The following is a 26,145-nucleotide window of genomic DNA, read 5'->3' as shown; positions in this document are numbered from 1 at the left end:
CCTGGGACTGACTTTGAGCCCCACCTTGGGGTGTGGACTTATCATCTTATCAGGAGCCCTTGCCTGGGATCGATGCTCCAACGCACCCTGCAGACTTCAACATCGCGGAGCTCGCAGCCTCGTGTTGAGACCGATCGGTAGCTCCAAAGCTGCACGAGGTTCGACAAGCCCCGACCCGGGGTAGATCGCCTGCGTGGGGGAGCTGAGACCCCCCCCCATGCAGGAGCTTGATCACCCCGACGAGGAAGACCCGCCGACAACTAGGGGAGTCAAGATCGTCCCGTCAACGGAAGGTTAGAGGCCCCCGACCGCTGGAGGACAAAGAAGGGAGAGATTGAACTTTTTTGTCGCCTTCCATCACAGTGAGGAATGTGGAGGAATCACTGTGGTGGATGTTCATGTTAAAATGTATTTTGTTTGTCCTATTGTAATAACTGTATGGCAAATGAAGTTCCTCATATGTTGCAAAACATATTTGGCTAATAAAGTATTATTGTGATTGTGATTGTGATTGAAACCGGAATATGCTCTGAAGCGTATCATTGTTAATATTATTATTTTGAGAAATGGGAGGAAACCACAGCACCTGGAGAAAACTCACACGGTCGCAAGAAGAACGTGAAATAATGTTTAAGGTCGAGACTCTTCTTCAGACTGACAGTCAGGGAATGGAGCGAGGGATGGGGGAGATGTCGTCAAGAAATGTAAGTCGCCTAAATATCATCCATAGAAGAAGAGAAAGGTATAACACAACTAAAGTAAAAGAGGACATTGAACATTGTTGGTAAAGGTGCAAATAGACTGAGAGCCATAAAACAAGAGGAAATTCTATTAGGTTTAGGTTTATTTTTATCATGTTTACTGAGGTTTGATTAATTAATGATTAATTTTATATTAATGGTTAATGTTTATATGCCTGCTTATCACCTTCCCCTCAGCCAACAATGAACCAATGTACATTTTGTTGACCAATGTCTGCTTTGATCTGTCCTTTTCACACCTTACATGCTCCATATCACTAATTTTCATGTCTCTAATTTCCCTGTCCCCTGACTCACAGTTTGAAGAAGGGTCTCGACCCAAAATGTTACCCATTCCTTCTCTCCAGAGATGCTTCCTGTCCCGCTGAGTTATTGCAGCATTTTGTGTCTCTTTACAGTAAAAAGCTTTGTTTCGTCCATTCAAATCAGATAATACAATACAGAAATACAACCAAGTCAAATCAGGACTGCGCCAGCCATTGAGAACACATTTACACTAATCCCTTTTCTAAACTTACTTTCTGTGAACTGTTGGTGAATCGGCCTGGTTTGATGCTGTGCAACTCTATGACACTGGTGGCAGAAACGTAACCTGAATTCCTACAAATGGAGGTAATAAAAGAGCCACCAGAATAGTCAAGGTTTCAAAATGGTTTTATTTAATTATTTGAGGTGATAACTTTGTGGAAAGAACAAAACAGGAGACATTGGTTTTACGGTACTTGTAATTTTTCACAGTTTTCGGAATCCCTTCAATAAGGAGTCCATAATATATTGATGACAAAGTTCAGGGAATGAGGAAATCAGGGGATATGATGGATTGGTGGCTGGCTTCAGAACAGGAAACAAAGAGTGAAAATGTATAAATGTTCAGACTGTAAGGTGGAGAGTAGGGAGCAAGGATCAGTGCTGAGGTTGCTGCTGTTCATAGTTTGCATTAATGATTTATGTACCGAAGCACAATTATTAAATTTGTAAATTGTGTGTGTTTGTGTGTGCATCTGTGTGTGTATCTGTGCCCATCTGTGTGTGCATATATATGTGTGCGTTTGTACGCGTATATCTGTGTGTGTGTGTGTGTGTGTATGTGTGTCTGTGTGTCTGTGTGCATGTGGATGGGCAGTGGAGGTGTGAGGGGTTGCAAATGGAGGGACAGTCAAACAGAAGTATGTCAATAAATTAAAAGAGCACATTAATCTATTAGGAGAATGGGCAAGTAGATAACAAGTGATGCTGCTATTTCTTAAGGTCCACTTGTAAACCAAACAGGAGTCGCTCAATGTAACATAGTCACAAAGAAATTCAGTGGGGAATTGATTAAGAAGAAACTTGTCTCCCAAAAGTGTCATGGAATGTGGAATTCTCTACCACAGACAAAGGGGAAGTTGAATAGTGTAGACAGGTTGAAGGACCCCACATATGAGGGAGATGGGATAGAGAGGAATAGTGTTAGATTTGATAATGAGAGTGGGCAGAAGGTTGAAGTAGAAAATAGATGGTGACAGCTGGGCAGCGAGGCCATATGCTTCTGTGCCAGATGTGTAATCTCTTCTGGTTATTTCTTCCTGTAGACAGATACGTTTCCATCAGCGTATTCTTCAGACACTCCTGTGAGCAGCATGTCCTTCTGCCACTTCTCTATATGTTGTTTCACAACCTCCTCCCACAGCCCTTTCTTCAGTAACTCTTGGATGGAAGCAAGCAGTTTACTCCTGTGATCACTCTCCTCAGCCCTCAATGCGACACAGATAAGCCCTCCTGAAAGAAAGACCAGCAGTCGCAATTAAAATAAATAATGGCATCACATCTTGCCGAAGAAAAGATGTCCTGTGTTCAGGCATGCAGTCTGCCTGACTAGAATCAGTCCAACAGCATGTAGTCACAGCAGGGGACACTGTGGATGGACCCAGGTCCCTACAGTGCAGCTCAATGTGGAGTGACCTTGACCCCCACAGTATGGGGCAGTGTGGAGTGACCCTGCTGTAACACCAGGTCCCTACAATACAGCTCAACATGGAGTGAAATAAAAAGGAATTGCAGATGTTGGTTTGTACCAAAGATAGACACAAAATTATAGAATACCTCAGCGGGTCAAACAGCATTCAGGAGAAAATGGACAGGTGACTTTTCAAGTCGGGACCTTTCTTCAGACTTCTTCAGATAGAAGAAGGGTCCTGACCCGAAATGTTTGTTTGTTTTATGTGCATGTATGTCTGTGTGTGTGTATGTATATGTGTGTATAAATATATATACACTCACACAAACCTTTTTTTCTCGTTTATTCCTTTGTTTACAGTGTAATGTTTACATTGTGGCGAGTCTAGAAGCGGGTGTGTGTTGAAGACGGAGTTTATTTGCATGGGCAAAAACCCCGTAACAAACGCAATACTCACAACTGTAGACAACCAACGAATACGTCTTTACCGGACGGAGTTCAACACTAGACTAACTCTTCTCTCCCGCGCTGGCCCACCTCGTGACGTCGTTAGCCAATCCGAGGGTTCGAACTCTCAGCCAATCCCTATGTCCCTACAACATATTCTGTTTTGTTGCAAGTAAGAATTACATTGCTTTATCTGGGACATATGACAATAAAACACTCTTGACTCTCTAGACTCTTGACCTGCTGAGTTACTTCAGCATTTTGTGACCATCTTCAGTGTGGAATGCTCCTGCTGTAACTCCAGGACCCTAGAGTGCAGCTCAGTTAGAGTGATCCTTCTGTAACACCAGATCCCTTTTGTATGGGTCAGTGTGAAGTGACCTTGCCATTTTGCTCTACCAGTTAAACATGGCCTGTATGTTTTATTTGGGTTGTGTGCTCCTTCCTTTGGCTGTTCTAATGATACCACTTCATTTGTGGGACCTTTCTACTGAGTAGAAACAAGAAATTGCAGGTGATTGTTAACATTCTGAAGGAGTACTGGATTAGCTCAACGGGTCAGGCAGCATTTCTGGAGAACATGGAGATGTGACGTTTTGGGTCAAGTCCTCAAACATCACATATCCATGTTCTCCAGAGATACTGCCTGATCTGCTGAGTTACTTCTGCCCTTTCTGACCTTTGTACTGACCTGTTTTGGTGATTCTCAGCAATTCTGGAAGGATTTCCCATGGCAGATGTTGCTGGGCTATTCCACCAACAACCATCACAACATCGTAGGTACCTGCAGGATATTTCAACAACAAGCAGATATGCAACACAGATATTCACACACATCTGAAAGAGATGCATATGCTCTTAGGGATTAAATTAAATGAAACACCTGACCTGTTGAGGTACTGCCTGTGATAGATGCAAAATGATGGAGTAACTCAGCGATTCAGGCAGAATCTCTGTAGAAAATAAGTGACGCTTTGGGTCCAGACGCTTAGTATTAGTTTCAGATTTAGATTTAGACATGCTGCGGGGAAACAGGCCCTTCGGCCCAACGAGTCCGCACCGGCCACCAATCCCCATACACTAGCACTATCCAACACACACACAAGGGATAATTTACAATTTGTTCCGAAGCCAATTAACCTACAAACCTGTACGTCTTTGGAGTGCGAGAGGAAACCAGAGCACCCGGGGAATACCCACGCGGTCACAGGACGAATGCACAAACTTCATACAGATAGTACCCATAGGTTAATAGCCTTTGCAAATTGGCCTTAGTGTATCGGGAATATATGCGGACGTAGGATAACATGGAACCAGTGTGAACGGGTGATTGATGATCGGCATGGACACTGGGCTGATGGGCCTGTTTCCATGCCTAATCTTTCAATCGTTCAATTGTGTCTACGTGGGTTTTCATCTAGTTGACATCTAGAGCAGCAGATGCAATAGATGAGGTTGGAGGAGGTGCAGATGAACCTTTGTCTCACCTGGAAAGACTAGATGTCAACTTATTTACATCGGCGAAACCAAACGCAGGCTTGGCGATCGCTTCGCTCAACACCTGCGCTCGGTCCGCATTGACCAAACTGATCTCCCGGTGGCCGAGCACTTCAACTCCCCCTCCCATTCCCAGTCTGACCTTTCTGTCATGGGCCTCCTCCAGTGCCATAGTGAGGCCCACTGGAAATTGGAGGAACAGCACCTCATATTTCGCCTGGGAAGCTTGCAGCCCAGTAGTATGAACGTCGACTTCTCCAACTTTAGATAGTTCCTCTGTCCCTCTCTTCCCCTCCTCCTTCCCAGACCTCCCTCTATCTTCCTGTCTCCACCTATATCCTTCCTTTGTCCCGTCCCCCTGACATCAGTCTGAAGAAGGGTCTCGACCCGAAAAGTCACCCATTCCTTCTCTCCTGAGATGCTGCCTGACCTGCTGAGTTACTCCAGGATTTTGTGAATAAATACCTTCGATATATACCAGCATCTGCAGTTATTTTCTTATACTTCCATTAAAGTTAGATAAGTCTGACTAACCACTAAGCATCTTGTTCCTTGAAGACAAGATCTCTTCAATATCGGGCACAAACTCTATGCTCAAAGATTATTCTACGGAATAAATGTGCGTCTCTCCTGGATTTCCATTGAAACAGATTATATCAGTCATTTACCTTCTTTTACGGGCAGCTGTTTATCCGCAGTTATCAGACAGTGCATCAGCTTCTGGTACATTCCTTTGGATTCAGATATCTTCAGCATTTCTTCACTGCCATCCATTCCATGGAAGTTCTTGAAGCCCAGTTTCTGCATCTGAAGGAATCAGAATTTTCTGCATTTCACCTTGCCCAACTTGCCCACACCGGCCAACAAGACCCAGCTACGCTAGTCTGAACTGTGGGGATATGGATTGGTCCATATCGCCCAAACCTATCCTGTCCATAAGGTGTCACCCATAAGATCCATAAGATGTTGGAACGTTGAGCGAAAACAAAAACAGACTACTGGAGGAACTCAGCAGGTCAGGTGGCATCTGTGGAAGGAAATGGATAACTTGCCCCCATTGAACTTGTTTCCTCATACCTCAACTCTATCTTATCCCCTCTTGTCCAACCCTTTCCCACCAACATTCAGGACATCTCATACGTTCACCAGCACTGGAACAACTTCCAATTCCTTGGCCCCCATTACCAGTACAACCGAGATGTTGATGGGAAAGAGGCGGACAATGCTTTGGGCCAGGATCCTCCTCCGCACTAATGGAATAAAGGGGTGATTGCTGGTGGAGAGAAGTGAGCGGAAAGGGTGGTGGCAGAGCTGGCAGGTGGATGCAGGTGTGGAGGGGTTGATTGGTAGATGTGTCAGGTGGGGGAGAGAAGGGTGGAGATGGTAACCAATACTGGAGGTGATAATTGGAAGCCACTGGGTGAATAAATGGAATGCTTATAATTGCATTCCCCATCATTTGGAATAGAAAGGGTAAATGCACAAATGCCTTTTACCCAGAGTAGGGGAATCAAGGACCAGACGACATACGTTTAAGATGAGGGGGGAAAAGACTTGATAGGAACCTGAGGGGTAGCATTGTTACACAAAGAGTAGAACAAACTGAGGGAGGAGGTAGTTGAGGCTGGTGCCATCACAACATTAAAACAACATTTTTATAGTTACATGGATCGGATAGGTTTAGGAGGCTGTGGGCCAAATGCGGACAGGTGGGACTAGTGTAGATGGGGTAAGTTAGTTGGCATGGGCAAGTTGGGCTGAAGGGTCTATTTCTATGCTGTATGTCTGACACTATGACTATCAGGAAAGCCTGAGAGATCAACAAATTTTTCTTTTGATCTTTCTCAGTTTCTTTAAATCAAAGCTCTGGTCATGAGCCTTCCCACTATGCCTGTCTTTTTGTTGAACATTCTTTGTCCAAATGCATGCTGGCACCTCTCCCCAACTCTTTCTCCACTGCATGATGACTGCATTGGGCTGCTTCTTGCACCCATGCAGAACTCGCCAATTTCATCACCTTCACCAGCTCCCCTCTTCCTTACCCGCTCCCCTTTCTTTCCACTCCTTTCCAACTGTATATCACCCATCCCTCCTCAATTCATGTCTCTCCATTTCCTATCTTCTCCCTACCCCCTACCCCATTCCCTTCTACTCATTATCTCTCCCTCACGTTCTATGTTGCATTCCCCACCTTCGTTTCTTATCTGATTCCAACATTTACAATCTCTTGTCTTCTCCCACTTATCATCTCCAGTGTTGGGCACTACCTTTCTCCCCTCCATCTGATCTCATCTACCAAACAATCCCTCCTCACCTGGGTCCACCTCTCATTTGCCAGCTCTGGGCCCACCCCCTCACCTCTCTGCCAGCTCTCACCTCTCGACTCCATCAGTCTGAAGAAAGATCCCGACCTGAAACATCGTCTGTCCTTTTTCCATTCATGCTTGCCATCTGACCTGCCGGGTTCCTCCAGCAGTCTGTTTTTGTGACTTACATCTGATGCTATTACCAGAGAAGATCACCGTGGAAACTGCTGAATCGTTATTAAAGCTTAAATGGTTAGAGGTAAAGCAGCACACTATTTCTATCCCAGTTTGACCTACTTAATGCTCTCTCGCATTAACTCTGTTTCTCTCTCCACAGACACTGCCTGCATTGCTGAATATTTGCAGCAAGCTCTGTTCTTAGTTCAGAATTCTAGCATCTGAAACAACACGGGGGCATTTCCAATAAACAACACAACTTCTAGACATGGCATGTTTGATGGAAGGTTCAATTCTGAAAATGAAGTTATTTATAAAATGTTGGTCATTCAGATTTGCGAAAGAAACTGTGTGTGGTCGTGGTGTTGAGAATTTCATTATTTCTGTCCACATCCACAGTAAGAAACAGATTGACTGGGACCTCTTCACTAGCACTCCTGCATGGGCACAGATGGCTCAGTTTCACATCATTATCTCTGTGACATTTGATTAGAGTTTGTCTCTTACCAGGTCCGCCACCATCCCTGTTCCACAGGGCACATCGAAAACCAGCGCACTGCTTCGATCTTCCGAATATACTGAATTGATGGTTTCCACACCATGACTGGGAGCTTGGTAATCCATCACACTCATGTGCTGTGGAGAGACAGAGATTTTGCTCATGGTTAAAGGATTTTACCCTGGACAATCTATACCTTGCAGTTAAGGATGGTAGGAGGAGGACTAATTTGGAGGACACAAAGTGCTGGAGTAACTCAGCTGGTCAAGCAACATCCCTGGAGAACATAGATACACGACATTTTGGGGCTGAGACCATTTTTCAACCTGGAGTATGGAATGGGGTGTCTGAAAACCATGGAGAAAAACAGGCTGATCAATAGGCTGCCATTCACTGAATGGGAACATTTCCAATACTCTTAAAAATGTGGAGATGTCTACAAAGTGCTAGAATAAATTCAATGGACTGAATGGTCGCCTTCTGCTTGGCAATATATTTTTGATATAGATAGGCCAGCATGGTGGCACAGTAATAGAGTTGCTGCCGTACAGCACCAGAGACCCAGGCTCAATCCTGAGTATGGGTGTCATTTGTATGGAGTTTGTACCTTCTCCCCTGCGTGGGTTTTCTCAGAGATCTTCGGGTTCCTCCCACACTCCAATGACCTACGGGTTTGTAGGTTAGTTGGCTTGGAATAAATGTAAATTGTCCCTAGTGTGTGTAGGATAGTGTTAATATGCGGGGATCGCTGGTCGGTGCAGACTCGATGGGTCGAAAGGCCTGTTTCCGTGCTGTATCTCTAAACTAGACTAAACTAAACTAAATATGACTGCACATCGAGATAGAGAAATGAAGCAGATAACAAAACAATTCAATTGGAGAAAACTTGGGGAAAAAGTTTCCAAAAGCTGGACATTTTGTTCATCATTGACATTTGTACAAAAGAGTAACTGGCATTATAGAGGTAAACGTGGTGAGGCCCTAGGAACAGTGGCAAAGTTACCGCACAGTTGGATGATGAGAGTCTTAGCCCCTAAGGTATACATGTATAGACGTTACCTTTTCATAGTTTTCTGCCCAAGAGTTGTAAAAATTAACTTTTTCTTCTGTGTCCATGTCACTGTATAACGTGAGGAGGTTCTTGGTAGCAGCAGCCACATTGACTCCATCCTTATTCATCCTAAAACAATTTTAAAAATCCTTGTTGGTAATATCCAGTTATGAGGGATTAAAATTAGGTATACCTTCTAATGGAGATACAAAGAACTGCAGATGCTGGTTTGCAAAACAAGACACAAAGTGCTGGAGTAGCTCAGTGGGTCAGGCAAGTATCTCTCGGGAACATGGATAGGTGACATTAAGGGTCAAGACCCTTCTTTAGAATTCATGTTCTCCGGAGGTGCTGCCTGACCTGTTGACTTTCTCCAGCACTTGGTGTCCAACTTACCTTGCTGCAGTACAAAGATTGAAACTGCACAGATACACCCTGCACCAAAACAATGTGCAAAGATTGAAACAAGACAGATGGACTCAGCCCACAAATGCTGCAAAGAGACTGACACATGGATCCTACATACAAATATTGTGCAAAGTGTTGCCCCTCAGTAGAACAGCGCATGAATGTTAAAGCACGCAAGAAGGGAAATGCATCGTTTCAACTGTGCTGCTAGAAGGCAACTGATTTAAATCTTTATATTGATTGAACTAATCAAACCGGCAAAGATATCATGTAGAAACAAAGAATGTAAGGATGGCACAGTGACATAGCGGTAAAGTTCCTGCTTACAGCGCCAGAGACCCAAGCTCGATTCTGACTACGAGTGCTGTCTTTGTGGAATTTGTACGTTCTTCCTGTGATCGCGTGGGTTTTCTCCAGGATCTCTGGTTTCCTCCCACATTCCAAAGACATACAGATTGGTAGGTTGTCTGGCTTCTGTAAATTGATCTTGTGTCCCTGCTCAGCACAGACTCTGTGGGCCAAAGGGCCTGTTTCCACACTGTATCACTACACTAAACTAAACTATACTACAGTTGCTGGTGAATACACAAAAAGGGACACAAAGTGCTGGAGTAACTCAGCAGGTCAGGCAGCATCTCTGGTGACATTTCGGGTAGAGAACCTTCTTCAGACTGATAGTCAGGGAGACAGAAACTAGAGGTCTGAAAAGGTTCAGAACAAATTAGAGTCGGCACCGAAGACCAAGGAAAGGTGGAGTCCACGAAGGTCCATTGTTGGCAGTGGAAGAGGCAATAATGAAGGGATATATAGATGCAAATAGTAGGCTGCAAGCATGGATGCCAGAGAAGCAAGACTGCACCCTGATCTCCCACACCTGATAGGAGGCAATTTTTTATACTTTGTGCCAAATACGTATGACTTTACTGATGCAAATTACAGAAGTTCTCGAGCACGATTTCCAATTTGCAAGTTGAATCAGTAGTGAGAAAGGCAAATGCATTTATTTTGAAAGGACGGATATAAAAACAGGGATGCAATGCTGAGGGTTTATAAGGCACTGGTCAAACCGCATTTGGAGCATTGACAGCTGTTTTGGGCCCCATATCTGAGGAAGGATGTGCTGGCATTGGAGAGGGTCCAGAGGTGGTTTACGAGAATGATCCCAGGAATGAGTGGGTTAACATATGATGAGCGTTTGATGGCACTGGGCCTGTACTCGTTGGAGTTTAGATGGATGAGAGGGGACCTCATTGATTCTTACCGAATAGTGAAAGGTTTGGATATAGTGGATGTGGAGAGGATGTTTCCACTGGTGGGAGAGTCTAGGACTAGAGGCAATAGCCTCAGAATAAAAGTATGTACCTTAAAGAAACATAGAAACATAGAAAATAGGTGCAGGAGTAGGCATTTCGGCCCTTCGATCCAGCACCTTCATTCAATATGATCAAGGCAGATCATTCAGAATCAGTACCCTGTTCCTACCTTCTCCCCAATTCCCTTGATTCCGTTAGCCCGAAGAGGTATATCTCACACTCTCTTGAACACATCCAGTGAATTGACCTCCACTGCCCTCTTTGGCAGAGAATTCCATGGATTCACAACTCTCTGGCTGAAAAAGTTTTTCCTTATCTCAGTCCTAAATGGCCTACCCCATATTCTAAAACTGTGACCCCAACCAGGATTCCCCCAACTGGGGGAATATTTTTCCTGCATCTAGCCTGTCCAATCCGTTAAGAGTTTTACTGTAGATGTTTCTATAAGATCTCCTCTCATCCTTCTAAATTCCAGTGAATATAAGCCCAGTCAATCCATTCTTTCATAATATATCAGTCCCGCTTTCCCGGGAATTAACCTGGTGAACCTACACAGCACTCCCTCAATAGCAAGAATGTCCTTCCTCAAATTAGGAGACCAAAACTGCGCACAACACTCCAAGTACGGTCTCACCAGGGCCCTTTACAACTGCAGTAGGATATCCTTGCTTCCATACTCAAATCGTCTCGCTATGAATGATAAGAGGAGGATCTTCTTTAGTTAGAGGTTGGTGAATCCGTGGAATTCATTTCCACAGAAGGCTGTGAAGCCCATTAATTTATATTTTTAAGGCAGAGATTGATAGATTCTTGATTAGTATGGGTGTCAGGGGGATATGGGTATAAAACTTTCGAATGGGGTTGAGGAGGAAAGATAGATAGGTCTGCCATGATTAAATGGTGGAGTAGACTTGATGGGCTGAATGGCCTAATTCTGCTGCTATCATTTATGAACTTGCAAACTTATGAACAGTCTATATTTTATATACACGGTGAACATACAGGCTGAACTGGCAATTATTAACAGACAAGATGTTTGTAAAAGATTACAATCTGCAAATACAGCAACTTGGTGAACACCCAGGATCGATAAAGATTGACACTCCACTTCTGGGAGGCAAACAGTTTTTTGTCGCCATCCGTCCATCAGTGAGAGATGATGGTGCGGCTTTGACGTTATCCTGATTGGAGAGGGGAATGTTTCATCTATGGTTGCATTTCCTGCTGTGGCTGACTAGGTCTATCCTTGACAGGGAGTCCCTCCCACAGCTCCCACAGGTGAAGGTGTCTCTGGCCGTTGGATCAGGGAGTGTGCTGCTGTTGCCGTTGATCACTTAACAATGATCTGAGATTTGTGGTTCTCGATCCCCCTTGACCTCCTTTGACCTTCAGGTTCAAGAACAGCATGTTCCCAACAACCATCAGGCTCTTGAACATTACAACACACTAAACTATGAACTATGGGCTGTCTTGGTTGCACTGAGGACTTTTATGTTCTGTTATTGGGATTATTTTTTTTTGTTTTGTTTATTATATGTTGTCTTTCATTGTTGTGGAAACAAGCCTGTTATGCTGCTGCATGTAAGAATTTCACTTTTCCGTTGTTGGCATATATGACAATTAAACACTCTTGACATTTGATTCCTGATGAATTATCATCTGGCATTAAACCTGTGGCCTTTGTGCCTCACCGTATTCATTATTTTCCAAGCTCAGTTTGGCAGCAACAAAGGTTTCAAAGGTTTCAAAGGTCTTTTATTGTCACATGTACCTATTAAGGTACAGTGATATGCGAATTACCGTACAGCCAAATGAAAAAAAAAAGCAACAAGACACACAACTACATAAAAGTTAACATAAACACCCACCACAGCAGATTCCCCACATTTCTCACTGTGATGGAAGCTCCTGTGGCGGGGCGATCAAAACTCCCACGTCAGGACGGTCGAAGCTCCTACGGCTTGGAGTTCCCGATGTCGGTCTCTGACCAGAGACCGTGAGCTCCGTGATGTTAAGTACACAAGCACACATGGTTGGAGCTCCGAGGTCGATCCCTGGCAAAGGGATCGCGGGCTCCGTGATGTTAAAGTCCCGTAGGCACCCGCGGTGGAGCTCTCAAAAGTCGGTCTCCTGCAAAGGCCGCCAACTCCTCGATGTTAGGCCGCAGTGAGGATGGAGATGCGATACGGAAAAAAAAACGCATCTTCATCGAGGTAAGTGATTAGAAAAAGTTTCCCCCAACACCACCCCCCCCCCCACCCCACAAAAAACAAGCTAAAGAACACTAAAAATATACATTTAACACATACTATTAAAACACAAGGAAGGAAGGGAAAGACAGACTGTTGTCGAGGCAGCCATTGCTGGCGCCACCCGGTGGACTCTGTCCGAGGGACTGAAGAGTTTCTATCATGACATGTTAATGGGTAGTGTACTGTTCTCAATGAACATGCCTTCAAAAGACTGCCATTACAAGCTACAGCTGCACACAAACCCAGGGCGGCACAGTGGCGCAGCAGTAGACTTGCTGTCTTACAGCGCCAGAGACGCGGGTTCGATCCTGACTGCAGGTGCTGTCTATATAGAGTTTGCACGTTCTTCCTGTGACTGCGTGGGTTTTCTCCAGGGGCTCTGGTTTCTTCCCACACTCCAAAGACGTATAGGTTTGCAGGTTAATTGACTTCGGTAAAATTGTAAATCATCCCTAGTGTGTAGGGTAGTGCTAGTGTATGGAGTGATCACTGGTCGGCGAGGACGATGGGCCAAAGGGCCTATTTCCTCACAGTGTCTCTGAAGTCTAAAGTAAAACAACTGCTGCCTTTCCTGGCCATTGTGGAGTGTTTGACACAAGTCAGGCAAGAACAGGTGTCTGTGTCTGGGGTTCAGAGGCCGGGAGGGAAGTTGCTGGGATGGTCGGATCTCACTGATTGAAAGGGCGTTGGAGGCCAATAGTCAAAAGTCAATAGTCAATTTATTTGTCACATACACATAAATGTGCAGTGAAATGAAAGATTACCCACAGTCCAACAATAAGACCAATAAAAATAAGCAATAAAAATATGCAATAACACATACAATTATAAACCAAAACCAAACAAAAGAAACATCCATGACAGTGAGTCTCCTCCAGTCACCTCCTCACTGTGATGGAAGGCCAGAATGTCTTTTCTCTTCCCCTGCCATCTTCTCCCGCGATCAGGCTGTTGAAGTTGCCACGTCGGGGCAATTGTCATTGAAGCCCCCGCCGGGCAGAGAAAATCCCACGGCCTATTCTAGACCGCGCAAGACGGTGAAAGGTCCGCGGCGGACCTGAGGTCAGTTAGTGTCAGTAATTAGGACAGGGGATGGTATTGGTGAAGAGTCAAGGGAAAGGGAGACACAGAGATAAGGAAGCGTAAGATGTGAAAACAAGACAAAGAGGGTGAGGTTCAAGGAAAAAATAGAATAGATCATTGTTAGCCAGAAGAAGGTGACAGCGAAGCATACAGAGATAACGTTCAATCAGGGGGACTGTCAGACTGATCGGAGAACTAGTAAGGGGGAGGGATAGAGAGAGAGGGAAAGCAAGGGTTATTTGAAGTTTGAGAAGTCAATATTCATACCACTGGGGTATAAGCTGCCCAAGCCTAGCAGGTCAACAGTTGTTGGGAGCACTCAAGTTGGCAGACTAGTAATCTGGGGAGAGGTTGGCTGGTGTGGGAGGAGGCTGTGGACTGATCGATAGCAGGTGGAGGCTGGGAAAGAGAGAGAGAAAGAAGGTGAGGGAGAGAGAGAATGCGAGAGTAACTCAGCAGGTCAGGCATCTCTGGAGAAAAGGAATAGGTGACGTTTCGGATTAAGGCCCATCATCAGACTGACAGTCAGGGAGTGGGAAACTAGAGGTATGGAAGGGTACAGTACAAAGCAAGTACCTGAATCGATGTTGGCTGAGGACGAAATGATAACAAATGGTGAAATTAGCAATCAGATTAGGGTGGGGGAGGCACAGAGACAGAGGGATTGCAAGGGTTACTTATTTGAAGTTAAAGTAATCAATATTCATGCCACTGGATTGTAAACTGCCCAAGCAAAATATGTGGTGCTGTTCCACCGGGTCTTGTGTGTCCAGCCGTGCGGCCTGCCAGGAATTGTGATCAGGAATATTGAGTGAAGTTAGACGATGAACCATGATCTTATTGAAAGGTTGAGGAGTTAATTGGCCCACTTCTGCTCCTATGTTTCTACATCAGTTCGTGATGCACCGTGGGGCATTGTTGAAGTACATTAGTCATAGAATTTTGCAGCATAAAATCAGGACCTTCAGCCCACCATTGTCTATACGACCACCATGCCCATTTGTCTCAGTCTCAACCCTGCCTTTAGAGATACAGCGCGAAATAGGCCCTTAAGCCCACCGAGTCCACGCCGACCAGCAATCACCCCATACTGAGCAATCGACAGGATGCTGGCCATGGCCACAGTCATGGTCATTTTGTCCAACTCTTCCTGAACACTGTGATATCTCAGCGAGGGTGAGGTCATGTAGATGAGGTGACCACGCTATACAGAGATGGGAATGGACCAGATATACACATCCACACATATTATGTCAAGATGAGAATGGGTCAGATACACCCATGCACAAGTGCTGTAGAGAATGAAGTAGCTCAAATACTTTAAAGAGATTGAAACAGATCGACCGATCCACAAATATTGTGCGGAGATTTTAAAAGGACAGATAGATCTCATTCATAAATATTGCACAAAAATTGATACACTCTGCCAATAAGATTGAAATTAGTTCTGGCTTGCTGCACACTTACTGAGCCCTTAATGACAAATGCCACTGCACAAATAGCAAAAAAGGAAATCTGCTAAATGTAACTGTGGGAACCTTGATTGAACCAAGGTCACTTACAGAAACTCAGGCCTCTATATAACTTTAGTGGTGACAATGCTTCTCTAGAGTATTAGACCAGTAAACCAACCTTAAACTCTATTTGTTGTTTCAAATCTGCCACACAAAAGATCCCAAGGCTTCGAATGAGATTTAAAATGTGAGAAACTGAAGCAGCTGGTGGGAAACCAACATGGTCTGTAGAAATGTCTCACCCATATTAACCGTAACTAATTAGTATTAATCAAAAAAACATATATATTTTTATTAATCATTACTAATAAGAAGTATAAGTAATATTTGATTTATGTAAACTTTACTTTGAACACTTAATTAATATACCTTAGACAGAAAAATCGATTTATTATAGACTAATTAGTTTCGGGCCTGCCCCGTTTATCTCTCTTTTATTAATTTTAAAAAAACAAAACAACAACTTTGTTAAAAAACGGAGCTAGTATTATTTTTTTTACATCCCACGGAAGTCCTTAGATTTTTTTCCACCTTAGGGTGGCTAACACTAACTGCACTAATTGTAGTTGTAGTTTTAGTTGTTTCTTCTTTTTTCCTGCACTCTTTTAACCTCTTATATATTGATTTTTTTTTTAGATTCAATTTTTATTATTATGTCATTTTTCAGAATTTATATACTTTTGAGAGATATTTCTGGGAGACATTCTACGTAGTACAAAAGATCATCCACCCTTCATTCAAGAAAAAATGTTGTAGTTCGGGTGCCAGGCCATTTGCTTTATTATAGACTATTTATCGGTTAAGATGCAAGATTCTATTAGGAAAACAGGGGGTAAAGGTATTACATTTTGTAGTTGGAATGTCAAGGGTATTAATGAACCAATTAAAAGAGGTAAAGTACTTTCACATTTAAAATCTATTGATGCAGATATAATGTTCCTTCAGGAAACTCATCTCAAAAATGTAGCACATAATAGACTGAAAGGCAAATGGATTGATAAATTATTTCACTCATCGTTTCCCTTTAAATCAAGAGGTGTTGCCATTTTAATTCGTAAGGGTATACCATTTATACATACTTCCTCTATAGTCGACACTGAAGGTAGATATGTTATATTAGTGGGAGAACTATATTCTACAAAATTGATATTGGTGAATGTCTATGCACCAAATTTTGATAATCCGTTATTTAAAAAAAATATATTTAATACCATTCCAGAATTTGGACAATATAACTTGATAATTGGAGGAGATTTAAATTGTACATTAGATCCTTATTTGGATAGATCGTCAACTCAAAGGAAAACAAAATCCAAGTCGTGTGAATTATTAAACTCTTATATAAATAGTGCAAATATAAAAGATGTTTGGAGGATTGAAAACCCCTCAGGCCGAGAGTATTCATTTTATTCACCAGTGCATAAAACTTACTCAAGAATTGACTATTTCTTGGTGGACTCCAAACTTATTCCTTATACGTATAATTCAAAATATCATAATATTATTATATCCGATCATGCCCCTTTAACATTTAGGGTAAAACTCCAAGGAGTAACGGGGAAACAGACTAATTGGAGATTTAATCCTCAAATCTTAAATGAAACAGCATGTTATGACTATCTTAAATCGCAATTTGAAACTTTTTTTTACGCAAATGACCTCCCTGAAACACCTGTGTCCCTGCTTTGGGAAACATTTAAAGCGTTTGTGAGAGGATGTATTATTGCCTTTCAAGCATCTCAAAACAAGAAGAAGCGAGCTGAACAACATGACCTAGAAAGTCAGATAAAACAGTTAGACATAACAAATGCCATCGCTCCCTCTATTGAAATCTATCTATCTATCTATCTATCTATCTATCTATCTATCTATCTATCTATCTATCTATCTATCTATCTATCTATCTATCTATCTATCTATCTATCTATCTATCTATCTATCTATCTATCTATCTATCTATCTATCTATATACTACTAAAACTCAGATCTTGTGTTATATATATATATAACACTGATGTCGGCTGAATACGGCAATTCCGGCAAAACGGTGAACCGTAGCGCCACGATGTTTGTACCGCCTTAATCAGCATGCGGTTCGCTGCTGGAAAATGATATTTTTATTTAATTCGGACGCATATTTTTTAAGTTACAGAGGTTTAAAAGTGCTGCCCCCCCTGATTTATCGAAGTTTTGACAGAAGGGGGGCGCTGCGGTGCGGATTGTGATGTCACAATGCCCCTGTGAGATGGACTCGAGCTGACCCCCCTTCCCCCCCCCCAGCGGTATTCAGCGTGTGACGTCACAATGCCCCTGTGCTACATTGTTGCGAAGAGCTGTCAAGTCAAGTCCATTTTATTTGTATAGCACATTTAAAAACAACCCACGTTGACCAAAGTGCTGTACATCTGATTAGGTACTAAGGAAAAAATGAAACATACAGTGGCACGCAAACAGTTCACAGCGCCTCCTCAATGAGCCTCAAACGCTAGGGAGTAGAAATAGGTTTTGAGCCTGGACTTAAAGGAGTCGATGGAGGGGGCAGTTCTGATGGGGAGAGGGATGCTCTTTCCACCCTCCCCCTCTCTCCCTCCCCCCTCCCCCCTTTCCCCCCTCCCCCCCTTTCCGCCCTCCCCTTCCACCCTCCCCTCCCCTCCCCCCTCCCTCCCCCTTCCCTCCCCCCACTCCCCTTCCCCCTTCCCCCTCCCCTCCTCCCTCCACACCTCCCTCCTCCCCCCCTCCCCCTTCCCTCCCTCCCCTTCTCCCGGTTACAATGTAAACCCTACGAGGACGGGCACAATGGGGAAAGAGGGGTACTGGGAAAAGGGGAGGTCCCCCTCCCTCCGCCCTTCCCCTCCCCCCTCCCTCCCCCTCCCCCTCTCTCCCTCCCCCTCACCCTCTCTCCCTCCCCCCTTCCCCCCCTCCCCTTCCCCCCCTCCCCTCCCCTACCCCCTCCCTCCCCCTCCCCTCCTCCCTCCACACCTCTCTCTCTCCCCCTTCCCTCCCTCCCCTCCTCCCGGTTACAATGGAAACCCTACGAGGACGGGCCCAACGGGCACACTTGAGATGGGTGCTACAGTGAGAAGCACTATGTGACCGCGAATGTTTCAAAACAAGCACTTAAAAAGCACTTATCTCTTTTTAAAGTATATTTTTTTATTGCAAGTCACTTAACATACACAGATCAGCATTGGGCCCATATGCTCGTGGGCCACCGGGGCAAGTGTTTCGAAAAAAGCACTGAGAGTGTGTATGGGGAGAGAGAGAATGGGGGGGGGGTCTGTGAATGGGGACTGGGGACAACAGGGGTCGTTGCGGAGGGGGCTTGGTGGTGGGGGAAAGAGGGGTACTGGGAAAAGGGGAGGTCCCACTTCCCCCATCAACCCCTTCCTCCCCCCTCCTTCCCACCTCCATCCCCACTCCCTCCCCCCCTCCCTCCCCCCTCAATCCCAACCTCCATCACCACTCAGCCCCTAACTCCCCCCCTCCCTCCTTCCCTCCATCCCACCCTCCCCCACTCCCTCCCCCCTCCCTCCACCATTCCATCCCTCTCCCCCTCCCCCCTCCTTCCACCATCCCTCCACCCCTCCCGGTTACAATGGAAACCCTACAGGGACGGGCCCAACGGGGAAAGAGGGGTACTGGGAAAAGGGGAGATCCCCCTCCCTCCCCCCTTCCCCCTCCCTCCCCCCTCCCCCCTACCCCCCCTCCCCTCTCCCCCTCCCTCCCCCTACACCTTCACTCCCCCCTTCCCCCCTCCCCTCCCTCCCCCCTCCTCCCTCCCTCCCCCTTCCCTCCCTCCCCTCCTCCCGGTTACAATGGAAACCCTACGAGGACGGGCCCAACGGGGAAAGAGGGGTACTGGGAAAAGGGGAGATCCCCCTCCCTCCCTCCCCCCTCACTCCCCCTTACCTCCCCCCTACCCCCTCCCTCCCCTCTCCCTCCCTCCTCCCCCCTTCCCCCCCTCCCCTCCCCCTCCCCTCCCCTCCTCCCTCCACACCTCCCTCCTCCCTCCCTCCCCCTCCCCTCCCTCCCCTCCTCCCGGTTACAATGGAAACCCTACGAGCACGGGCCCAATGGGGAAAGAGGGGTACTGGGAAAAGGGGAGGTCCCCCTCCCTCCCCCCTCACTCCCTTCTCCCTCCCCCCTCCCTCCCCCTCCCCTTCCCCCCTCCCTCCCCTTCCCCCTCCCCTCCCTCCCCCTCCCCCCTACCCCCTTCCCTCCCCTCTCCCTCCCTCCCTTCCCCCCTCCCCTCCCCCCCTCCCTCCCCCTCCCCTCCCCCCTCCACACCTCCCTACTCCCTCCCTCCCCCTTCCCTACCCCCACTCCCCTCCCGGTTACAATGGAAACCCTACGAGGACGGGCCCAACGGGCACACTTGTTCTAGTATACTATTAAAACTCACTTCTTGTTTATAAATATGTTTGTATCCTGGGTTTGTGTATGTATCACTGATTGCGGCAAAACTGTAAACCGTCGCGTCATGGTTTTTGCACCGCCTTGATCACCAACCTCCCGTCTGACCGGCCGCGATATTTTCATTTAATTTGGTCATATATTTTTTAAGTTACAGAGGTTTTAAAGCGCTGCCCCCCCTGATTTATCGAAGTTTTGACAGAAGGGGGGCGCTGCGGTGCGGATTAATCTTCATTGTGATGTCACAATGCCCCTGTGCCAAGCAGCTGCTATTGGGTGTCTGCTCTTTACAAATTTACATTTTTAAATTTTTAACCTTTTTTTTCAAAGGTCTTCAGCTTGTGACGTCACAATGCTTGTGCTACATTGTTGCGAAAAGAAAATGGGTGTTTTTTAAAGTTGTGTTTTTAATTGCAAGTCACTTAACATACACAGATCAGCATGGGGCCCCTATGCTCGTGGGCCACCGGGGCAAGTGTTACGAAAAAAGAAAGAGGAGGTCCCCCTTCCCCCCTCAACCCCTTCCTCCCCACTCCTTCCCACCTCCATCCCCACTCCCTCCCCCCCTCCTCCCCAACTCCCTCCCCATCCCTCCCCACCTCCCTCACCCCTCGGGGACGGGCCCAACGGGGAAAGAGGGGTACTGGGAAAAGGAGAGGTCCCCCTCCCTCCCCCCTTCCCACCTCCCCCTCCGTCCCCCCTCCCTCCCCCTCCCTCCACCTCCCCCCCTTCCCCCTTCCCCCCCTTCCCCCTCCCCTCCCCCCCTCCATCCCCCTCCCCTCCTCCATCCCTCCCCCCTCCCTCCCCACCTCCCGGTTACAATGGAAACCCTATGAGGACGGGCCCAACGGGGAAAGAGGGGTACTGGGAAAAGGGGAGGTCCCCCTCCCTCCTCCCTTCCCCCTCCCTCCCCTCTCCCTCCACTTCCCCTCTTCCCCCTCCCCTTCCCCCCTCCCCTCCCCCCTTCCCTCCCCTCATCCCTCCACACCTCCCTCCTCCCTCCCTCCCCGCCTCCCGGTTACAATGGAAACCCTACGAGGACGGGCCCAACGGGGAAAGAGGGGTACTGGGAAAACGGGTGGTCCCCCCCCCACCCCCCTCCCTCCCCCTCCCTCCACTCTCCCTCCCCCCTCCCCCTCCCCTCCCCCACTCCCTCCCCCTCCCCTCCCTCCTCCCTTCCCTCCCCCCCACTCCCCTCCCGGTTACAATGGAAACCCTACGAGGACGGGCCCAATGGGGAAAGAGGGGTACTGGGAAAAGGGGAGGTCCCCCTCCCTCCCCGTTCTCCCCTCCCCCTCCCTCCCCCTCCCTCCCCCCTACCCCATCCCTCCCCTCTCCCTCCCCCCCCTTCCCCTCTCCAACCCTCCCCTCCCCCTCCACACCTCCCTCCTCCCTCCCTCCCCCTTCCCCCCCCCCCTCATCCCGGTAACAATGGAAACCCTACGAGGACGGGCCCAACGGGGAAAGCGGGGTACTGGGAAAAGGGGAGGTCCCCCTCCCTCCCCCTTTCCCCCTCCCTACCCCCTCCATCTTCTCTCCCTCCCCCCTCCCCTCCCTTCCTCCCTCCCCCTCCTCCTCCCCTCCCCCCTCCCCTCCCCTCCTCCCTCCCCCTCCCTCCCCCTCCCCCCCTCTCTCCCCCTCCCTTCCTCCCTCCCTCCCCCTTCCCTCCACACCACTCCCCTCCCGGTTACAATGGAAACCCTACGAGGACGCGGTAAACCGTGGCGCCACGGTTTTTGCACCGCCTTGATCACCAACCTCCCGGCTGAACGGCCGCGATATTTTCATTTAATTTGTTCGTATGTTTTTAAAGTTACAGAGGTTTTAAAGCGCTGCCCCCCCCCCATATTGAAGTTTCTATAGAGGGCGCTGCGGTGCGGATTTAGTCTTCAGCGTGTGATGTCACAATGGACAAGCAGCTGCTATTGGGTGTCTGCTCTTTACAAATTTACATCTTTTTATTTTTAACCTTTTTTTTCAAAGGTCTTCAGCTTGTGACGTCACAATGCTTGTGCTACATTGTAGCGAAAGGAAACTGATTGTTTTTTAAAGTTGTGTTTTTTATTGCAAGTCATTTAACATACACAGATCAGCATGGGGCCCCTATGCTCGTGGGCCATCGGGGCAAGTGTTTCGAAAAAAGAAAGGGGAGGTCCCCCTTCCCCCCTCAACCCCTCCCTCCCCCCTTCCCCCCTCCCCTCCCCCCTCCCTCCCCCCTCCCTCCAACTCCCCCCTTGCCACCGGGGCAAGTGTTTCGAAAAAAGAAAGGGGAGGTCCACCTTCCCCCCTCAACCCCTCACTTCCCCCCTCCCCTCCCCCCTCCCTCCCCCCTACCTCCCCCCTCCCTCCAACTCCCCCCTTCCCCCTCCCCTCCCACCCCTTCCCCCCTCCCCTCCTACCCCTTCCCCCCTCTCCTCCCCCCCTCTATCCCCCTCCCTCCCCGCCTCCCAGTTACAATGGAAACCCTACGGGGACGGGCCCAACGGGGAAAGAGGGGTACTGGGAAAAGGGGAGGTCCCCCTCCCTCCCCTCCCCCTCCCTCCCCTCCCCCTCCCTCCCCTCCCCCCTCCCTCCCCTCCCCCCTCCCTCCCCTCCCCCCTCCCTCCTCTCCCCCTCCCTCCCCCTCCCCCCTCCCTCCCCTCCCCCCCTCTCCCAACGGGGAAAGAGGGGTACTGGGAAAAGTGGAGGTCCCCCACCCTCCCCCTTCCCCCCTCCCCTCCCTCCCCCTCCCCCCTACCCCTCTCCCTCCCCCTCCCACCCTTCCCCCCTCCCCAACTCCCCTCCCCTCCCCCTCCCTCCCCCTCCCCCCCTACCCCCCTCCCTCCCCTTTCCCTCCCCTTCCCCACACTCCCCCTCCCCTCCTCCCTCCACACCTCCCTCCCCCCTTCCCTCCCTCCCCTCCTCCCAGTTACAATGGAAACCCTACGAGGACGGGCCCGACAGGGAAAGAGGGGTATTGGGAAAAGGGGAGGTCCCCCTCCCTCCCCCCTAACCCCCTCCCCTCCCCCCTCCCTCCCCCTCCCCCCCTACCCCTCTCCCTCCCCCCTCCCCTCCCTTCCCCCTCCCCTCCCCCTCCCTCCCCCTCCCCTCCCCCATCCACACCTCCCTCCTCCCTCCCTCCCCCTTCCCTCCCTCCCCTCCTCCCGGTTACAATGGAAACCCTACAAGGACGGGCCCAACGGGGAAAGAGGGGTACTGGGAAAAGGGGAGGTCCCCATCCCTCCCCCCTTCCCCCCTCCTCTCCCTCCCCCCCTCCCCCCTCCCTCCCCTCCCTCCCCCCTCCCTCCCCTCCCTCCCCCTCCCCTCCCCCCTCCCTCCCCCTCCCCCCTCCTCCCCAACTCCCTCCCCATACCTCCCCACCTCCCTCACCCCTCGGGGACGGGCCCAACGGGGAAAGAGGGGTACTGGGAAAAGGGGAGGTCCCCCTCCTTCCCCCCTCCCTCCCCCCTCCATCCCCGCCTCCCGGTTACAATGGAAACCCTACGAGGACGGGCCCAACGGGGAAAGAGGGGTACTGGGAAAACGGGTGGTCCCCCTCCCTCCCCCCTTCCCCCCCTCCCCCCCTCCCCCCTCCCCTCCCCCCCTCCACACCTCCCTCCTCCCTTCCCTCCCCCCCACTCCCCTCCCGGTTACAATGGAAACCCTACGAGGACGGGCACAACGGGGAAAGAGGGGTACTGGGAAAAGGGGAGGTCCCCCTCCCTCCCCCTTCCCCATCCCCTCCCCCCTCCCTCCCCCCTCCCTCCCCCCCCTACTCCCCTCCCTCCCCTCTCCCTCCCCCCTTCCCCCTCCCCCTCCCCTACTCCCTCCACACCTCCCTCCTCCCTCCCTCCCCCTTCCCTCCCTCCCCTCCTCCCGGTTACAATGTAAACCCTACGAGGACGGGCCCAACGGTGAAAGAGGGGTACTGGGAAAAGGGGAGGTCCCCCTCCCTCCGCCCTTCCCCTCCCCCTCCCTCCCCCCTCCCTCCCCCTCCCCCCCTCTCCCTTCCCCCCCCTCCCCCCCTCCACTCCCCCCTCCCCTCCCTCCCTCCCCCTCTGCTCCTCCCTCCACACCTCCCTCCTCCCTCCCTCCCCCTTCCCTCCCTCCCCTCCCGGTTACAATGGAAACCCTACGAGGACGTGCCCAACGGGGAAAGAGGGGTACTGGGAAAAGGGGAGGTCCCCCTCCCTCCCCCCTTCCCCACACCCCTCCCCCTCTCCCTCCCCCTCCCTCCACCTCCCCCTCCCCCCCTTCCCCCCTTCCCCCTCCCCCTCCCCTCCCCCCCCTCCCTCCACACCTCCCTCCTCCCTCCACACCTCCCTCCTCCCTCCCTCCCCCCTCCCTCCCTGCCTCACGGTTACAATGGAAACCCTACGAGGACGGGCCCAACGGGGAAAGGGGTGTGCTGGGGAAAGGGGGGGGTAGAGTAAGAGTGTATCTGGGGGAGAGAGAATGGGGGGATCTGAGAATGGGGACTGGGGAGGGGGACAACAGGGGGCTTGGTGGTTTGGGAAAGAACAGTACTGGGAAAAGGGGAGGTCCCCCTCCCTCCCCACTCTCCTCCCTCCCTCATCCCTCCCTCCCTCCCGTCCCAGCAGCGCTGACTGCCGGGAGGTGTAGTCGCCGTCGCCTCTCCCGCTGTTTGATTTCATTTATAACAAAGACATTTATTTCAAATGAGGAATGTGATTTTATTTATTTTAAAAAAGCTGATGCTCTATAGATAAGTTTATTTCCTTTTCAACAAAGAACGCTGTTTATTTTAAAGTAAAATAGACCCTCCCTCCCCTCTCCCTCCCCATCCCCCTCCCCCCCTTCCCCCTCCCCTCCCCCCTCCACTCCACCCTCCCCTCCCCCCCTCCCTCCCCCTTCCCTCCCTCCCATCCTCCCGGTTACAATGGAAACCCTACGAGGACGGGCCCAACGGGCACACTTGTGCTAGTATATACTATTAAAACTCAGATGTTGTATATATATATATGTATATTCCACTGATGTCGGCTGAATACGGCAATTCCGGCAAAACGGTGAACCTTAGCGCCACGATTTTTGTGCCGCTTTAATCAGCACGCGGTTCGCTGCTGGAAAATGATATTTTTATTTAATTCGGACGCATATTTTTAAAGTTACAGAGGTTTAAAAGTGCTGCCCCCCCTGATTTATCGAAGTTTTGACAGAAGGGGGGCGCTGCGGTGCGGCAGTGCTCAGTACGCATGCGCGGAATCTCATCACTCGCACCAAAACAATGGACGCCGTTAGCGGCGCCAGCCCGCGATCACCGGCTCACCTCTCCTCTCTCCCTTGCTTCTCTCCACTCTCCAACACCCGGGAGAACATTTCCCCGCTATCCCCCCCCCCCCCGGGCCTTTGAATGATGCGATCACCCGAAGCCACCCCCCCCAACGGACTTTTCAAAGATCCGATCACCCGCACCCCCCCCCCCCCCCGGGCCTTTAACTGATGCTAAGAGTGTGTCTGGGAGAGAGAAAATGGGGGGGGGGGCTGAGAATGGGGAATGGGACAACAGGGGTAGTGCGGAGGGGACTTGGTGGTGGGGGAAAGAGGGGTAATGGGAAAAGGGGAGGTCCATATCCCTCCCCTCTTCCCCCCCCTCCCTCCCCCATCTCTCCCCCCCCCTCCCTCCCTCCACAAATACCACCCCATCTCTCATCACCATCCCTCCACCCTCCATCCTCAACACATCCCTCCCTCCACCACTCTCTCAATTCACTCAACACCTCACTCCCCCAAACCTCACTCTCCAACCCTCCCCCCTTAACTCCCTCACCCCCTCCCGGATACAATGGACGGGCCAAAGGGGAGAGTGTGGGGAGAGTAAGAGTGGGGATGGGGGACGAGAGAATGGGAGAGTGGGGAATGGGCCCAACGGGCCCACTTGGTCTAGTATACTATTAAAACTCAGATCTTGTATGTATATATATATATTCCACTGATGTCGGCTGAATACGGCAATTCCGGCAAAACGGTGAACCGTAGCGCCACGATTTTTGTACCGCCTTAATCAGCATGCGGTTCGCTGCTGGAAAATGATATTTTTATTTAATTTTTCGAAGTTTTGACAGAAGGGGGGGGCGCTGCGGTGCGGATTTATTCTTCATTGTGATGTCACAATGCCCCTGTGAGATGAACTCGAGCAGACCCCCCCTTCCCCCCCCCCGTGGTATTCAGCATGTGACGTCACAATGCCCCTGTGCCTCTCCCTCCCCCTTCCCCCCTCCCCCTCCCCTACCTCCCCCCTCCCTCCCCCTCCCCCCCTTCCCCATCCCCCTCCCCTACCTCCCTCCCCCTCCCCCCCTTCCCCTCTCCCTCCCCCCTTCCCCCTCCCTTCCCCCTCCCCCCTTTCCCCCCTCCCCCCCTTTCCGCCCTCCCCTTCCCCCCTCCCTCCCTCCTCCCTCCTCCCTCCCTCCCCCTCCCCTACCTCCCCCCTCCCCCCTTCCCCTCTCCCTCCCCCTCCCCCCTTCCCCCCTCCCCCCTTTCCCCCCTCC

At 49.6% G+C, this 26,145-nt stretch overlaps 1 protein-coding gene across 5 annotated transcripts in view; it reads right to left on the bottom strand.

The window, feature by feature from the left end:
* Positions 1 to 1,378: 1,378 nt before the first annotated feature.
* LOC144605501 (methyltransferase-like protein 27) overlaps positions 1,379 to 26,145 on the bottom strand; it is a 101,138-nt gene continuing 76,371 nt past the window's right edge. For 4 of the 5 annotated variants that reach the window (XM_078420851.1, XM_078420849.1, XM_078420848.1 and 1 more), the window contains 5 exons: positions 8,683 to 8,803; positions 7,632 to 7,760; positions 5,310 to 5,448; positions 3,836 to 3,928; positions 1,379 to 2,519 (listed from right to left, as the gene is read on the bottom strand). In XM_078420851.1, coding sequence (XP_078276977.1) covers positions 2,317 to 2,519; positions 3,836 to 3,928; positions 5,310 to 5,448; positions 7,632 to 7,760; positions 8,683 to 8,802 — 684 coding nt within the window. In that variant the 5' untranslated portion in view covers position 8,803 and the 3' untranslated portion in view covers positions 1,379 to 2,316. The remainder of the gene's footprint in view (positions 2,520 to 3,835; positions 3,929 to 5,309; positions 5,449 to 7,631; positions 7,761 to 8,682; positions 8,804 to 26,145) is intronic. The other variant, XM_078420853.1, reaches the window with a different exon arrangement.

Source organism: Rhinoraja longicauda, chromosome 24, assembly GCF_053455715.1.
Source record: "Rhinoraja longicauda isolate Sanriku21f chromosome 24, sRhiLon1.1, whole genome shotgun sequence".
Taxonomy (NCBI): Eukaryota; Metazoa; Chordata; class Chondrichthyes; order Rajiformes; family Arhynchobatidae; genus Rhinoraja; species Rhinoraja longicauda.
The sequence above is the reverse complement of the archived record's forward strand: the minus strand, read 5'-3'. Positions and strand labels throughout refer to the sequence as shown.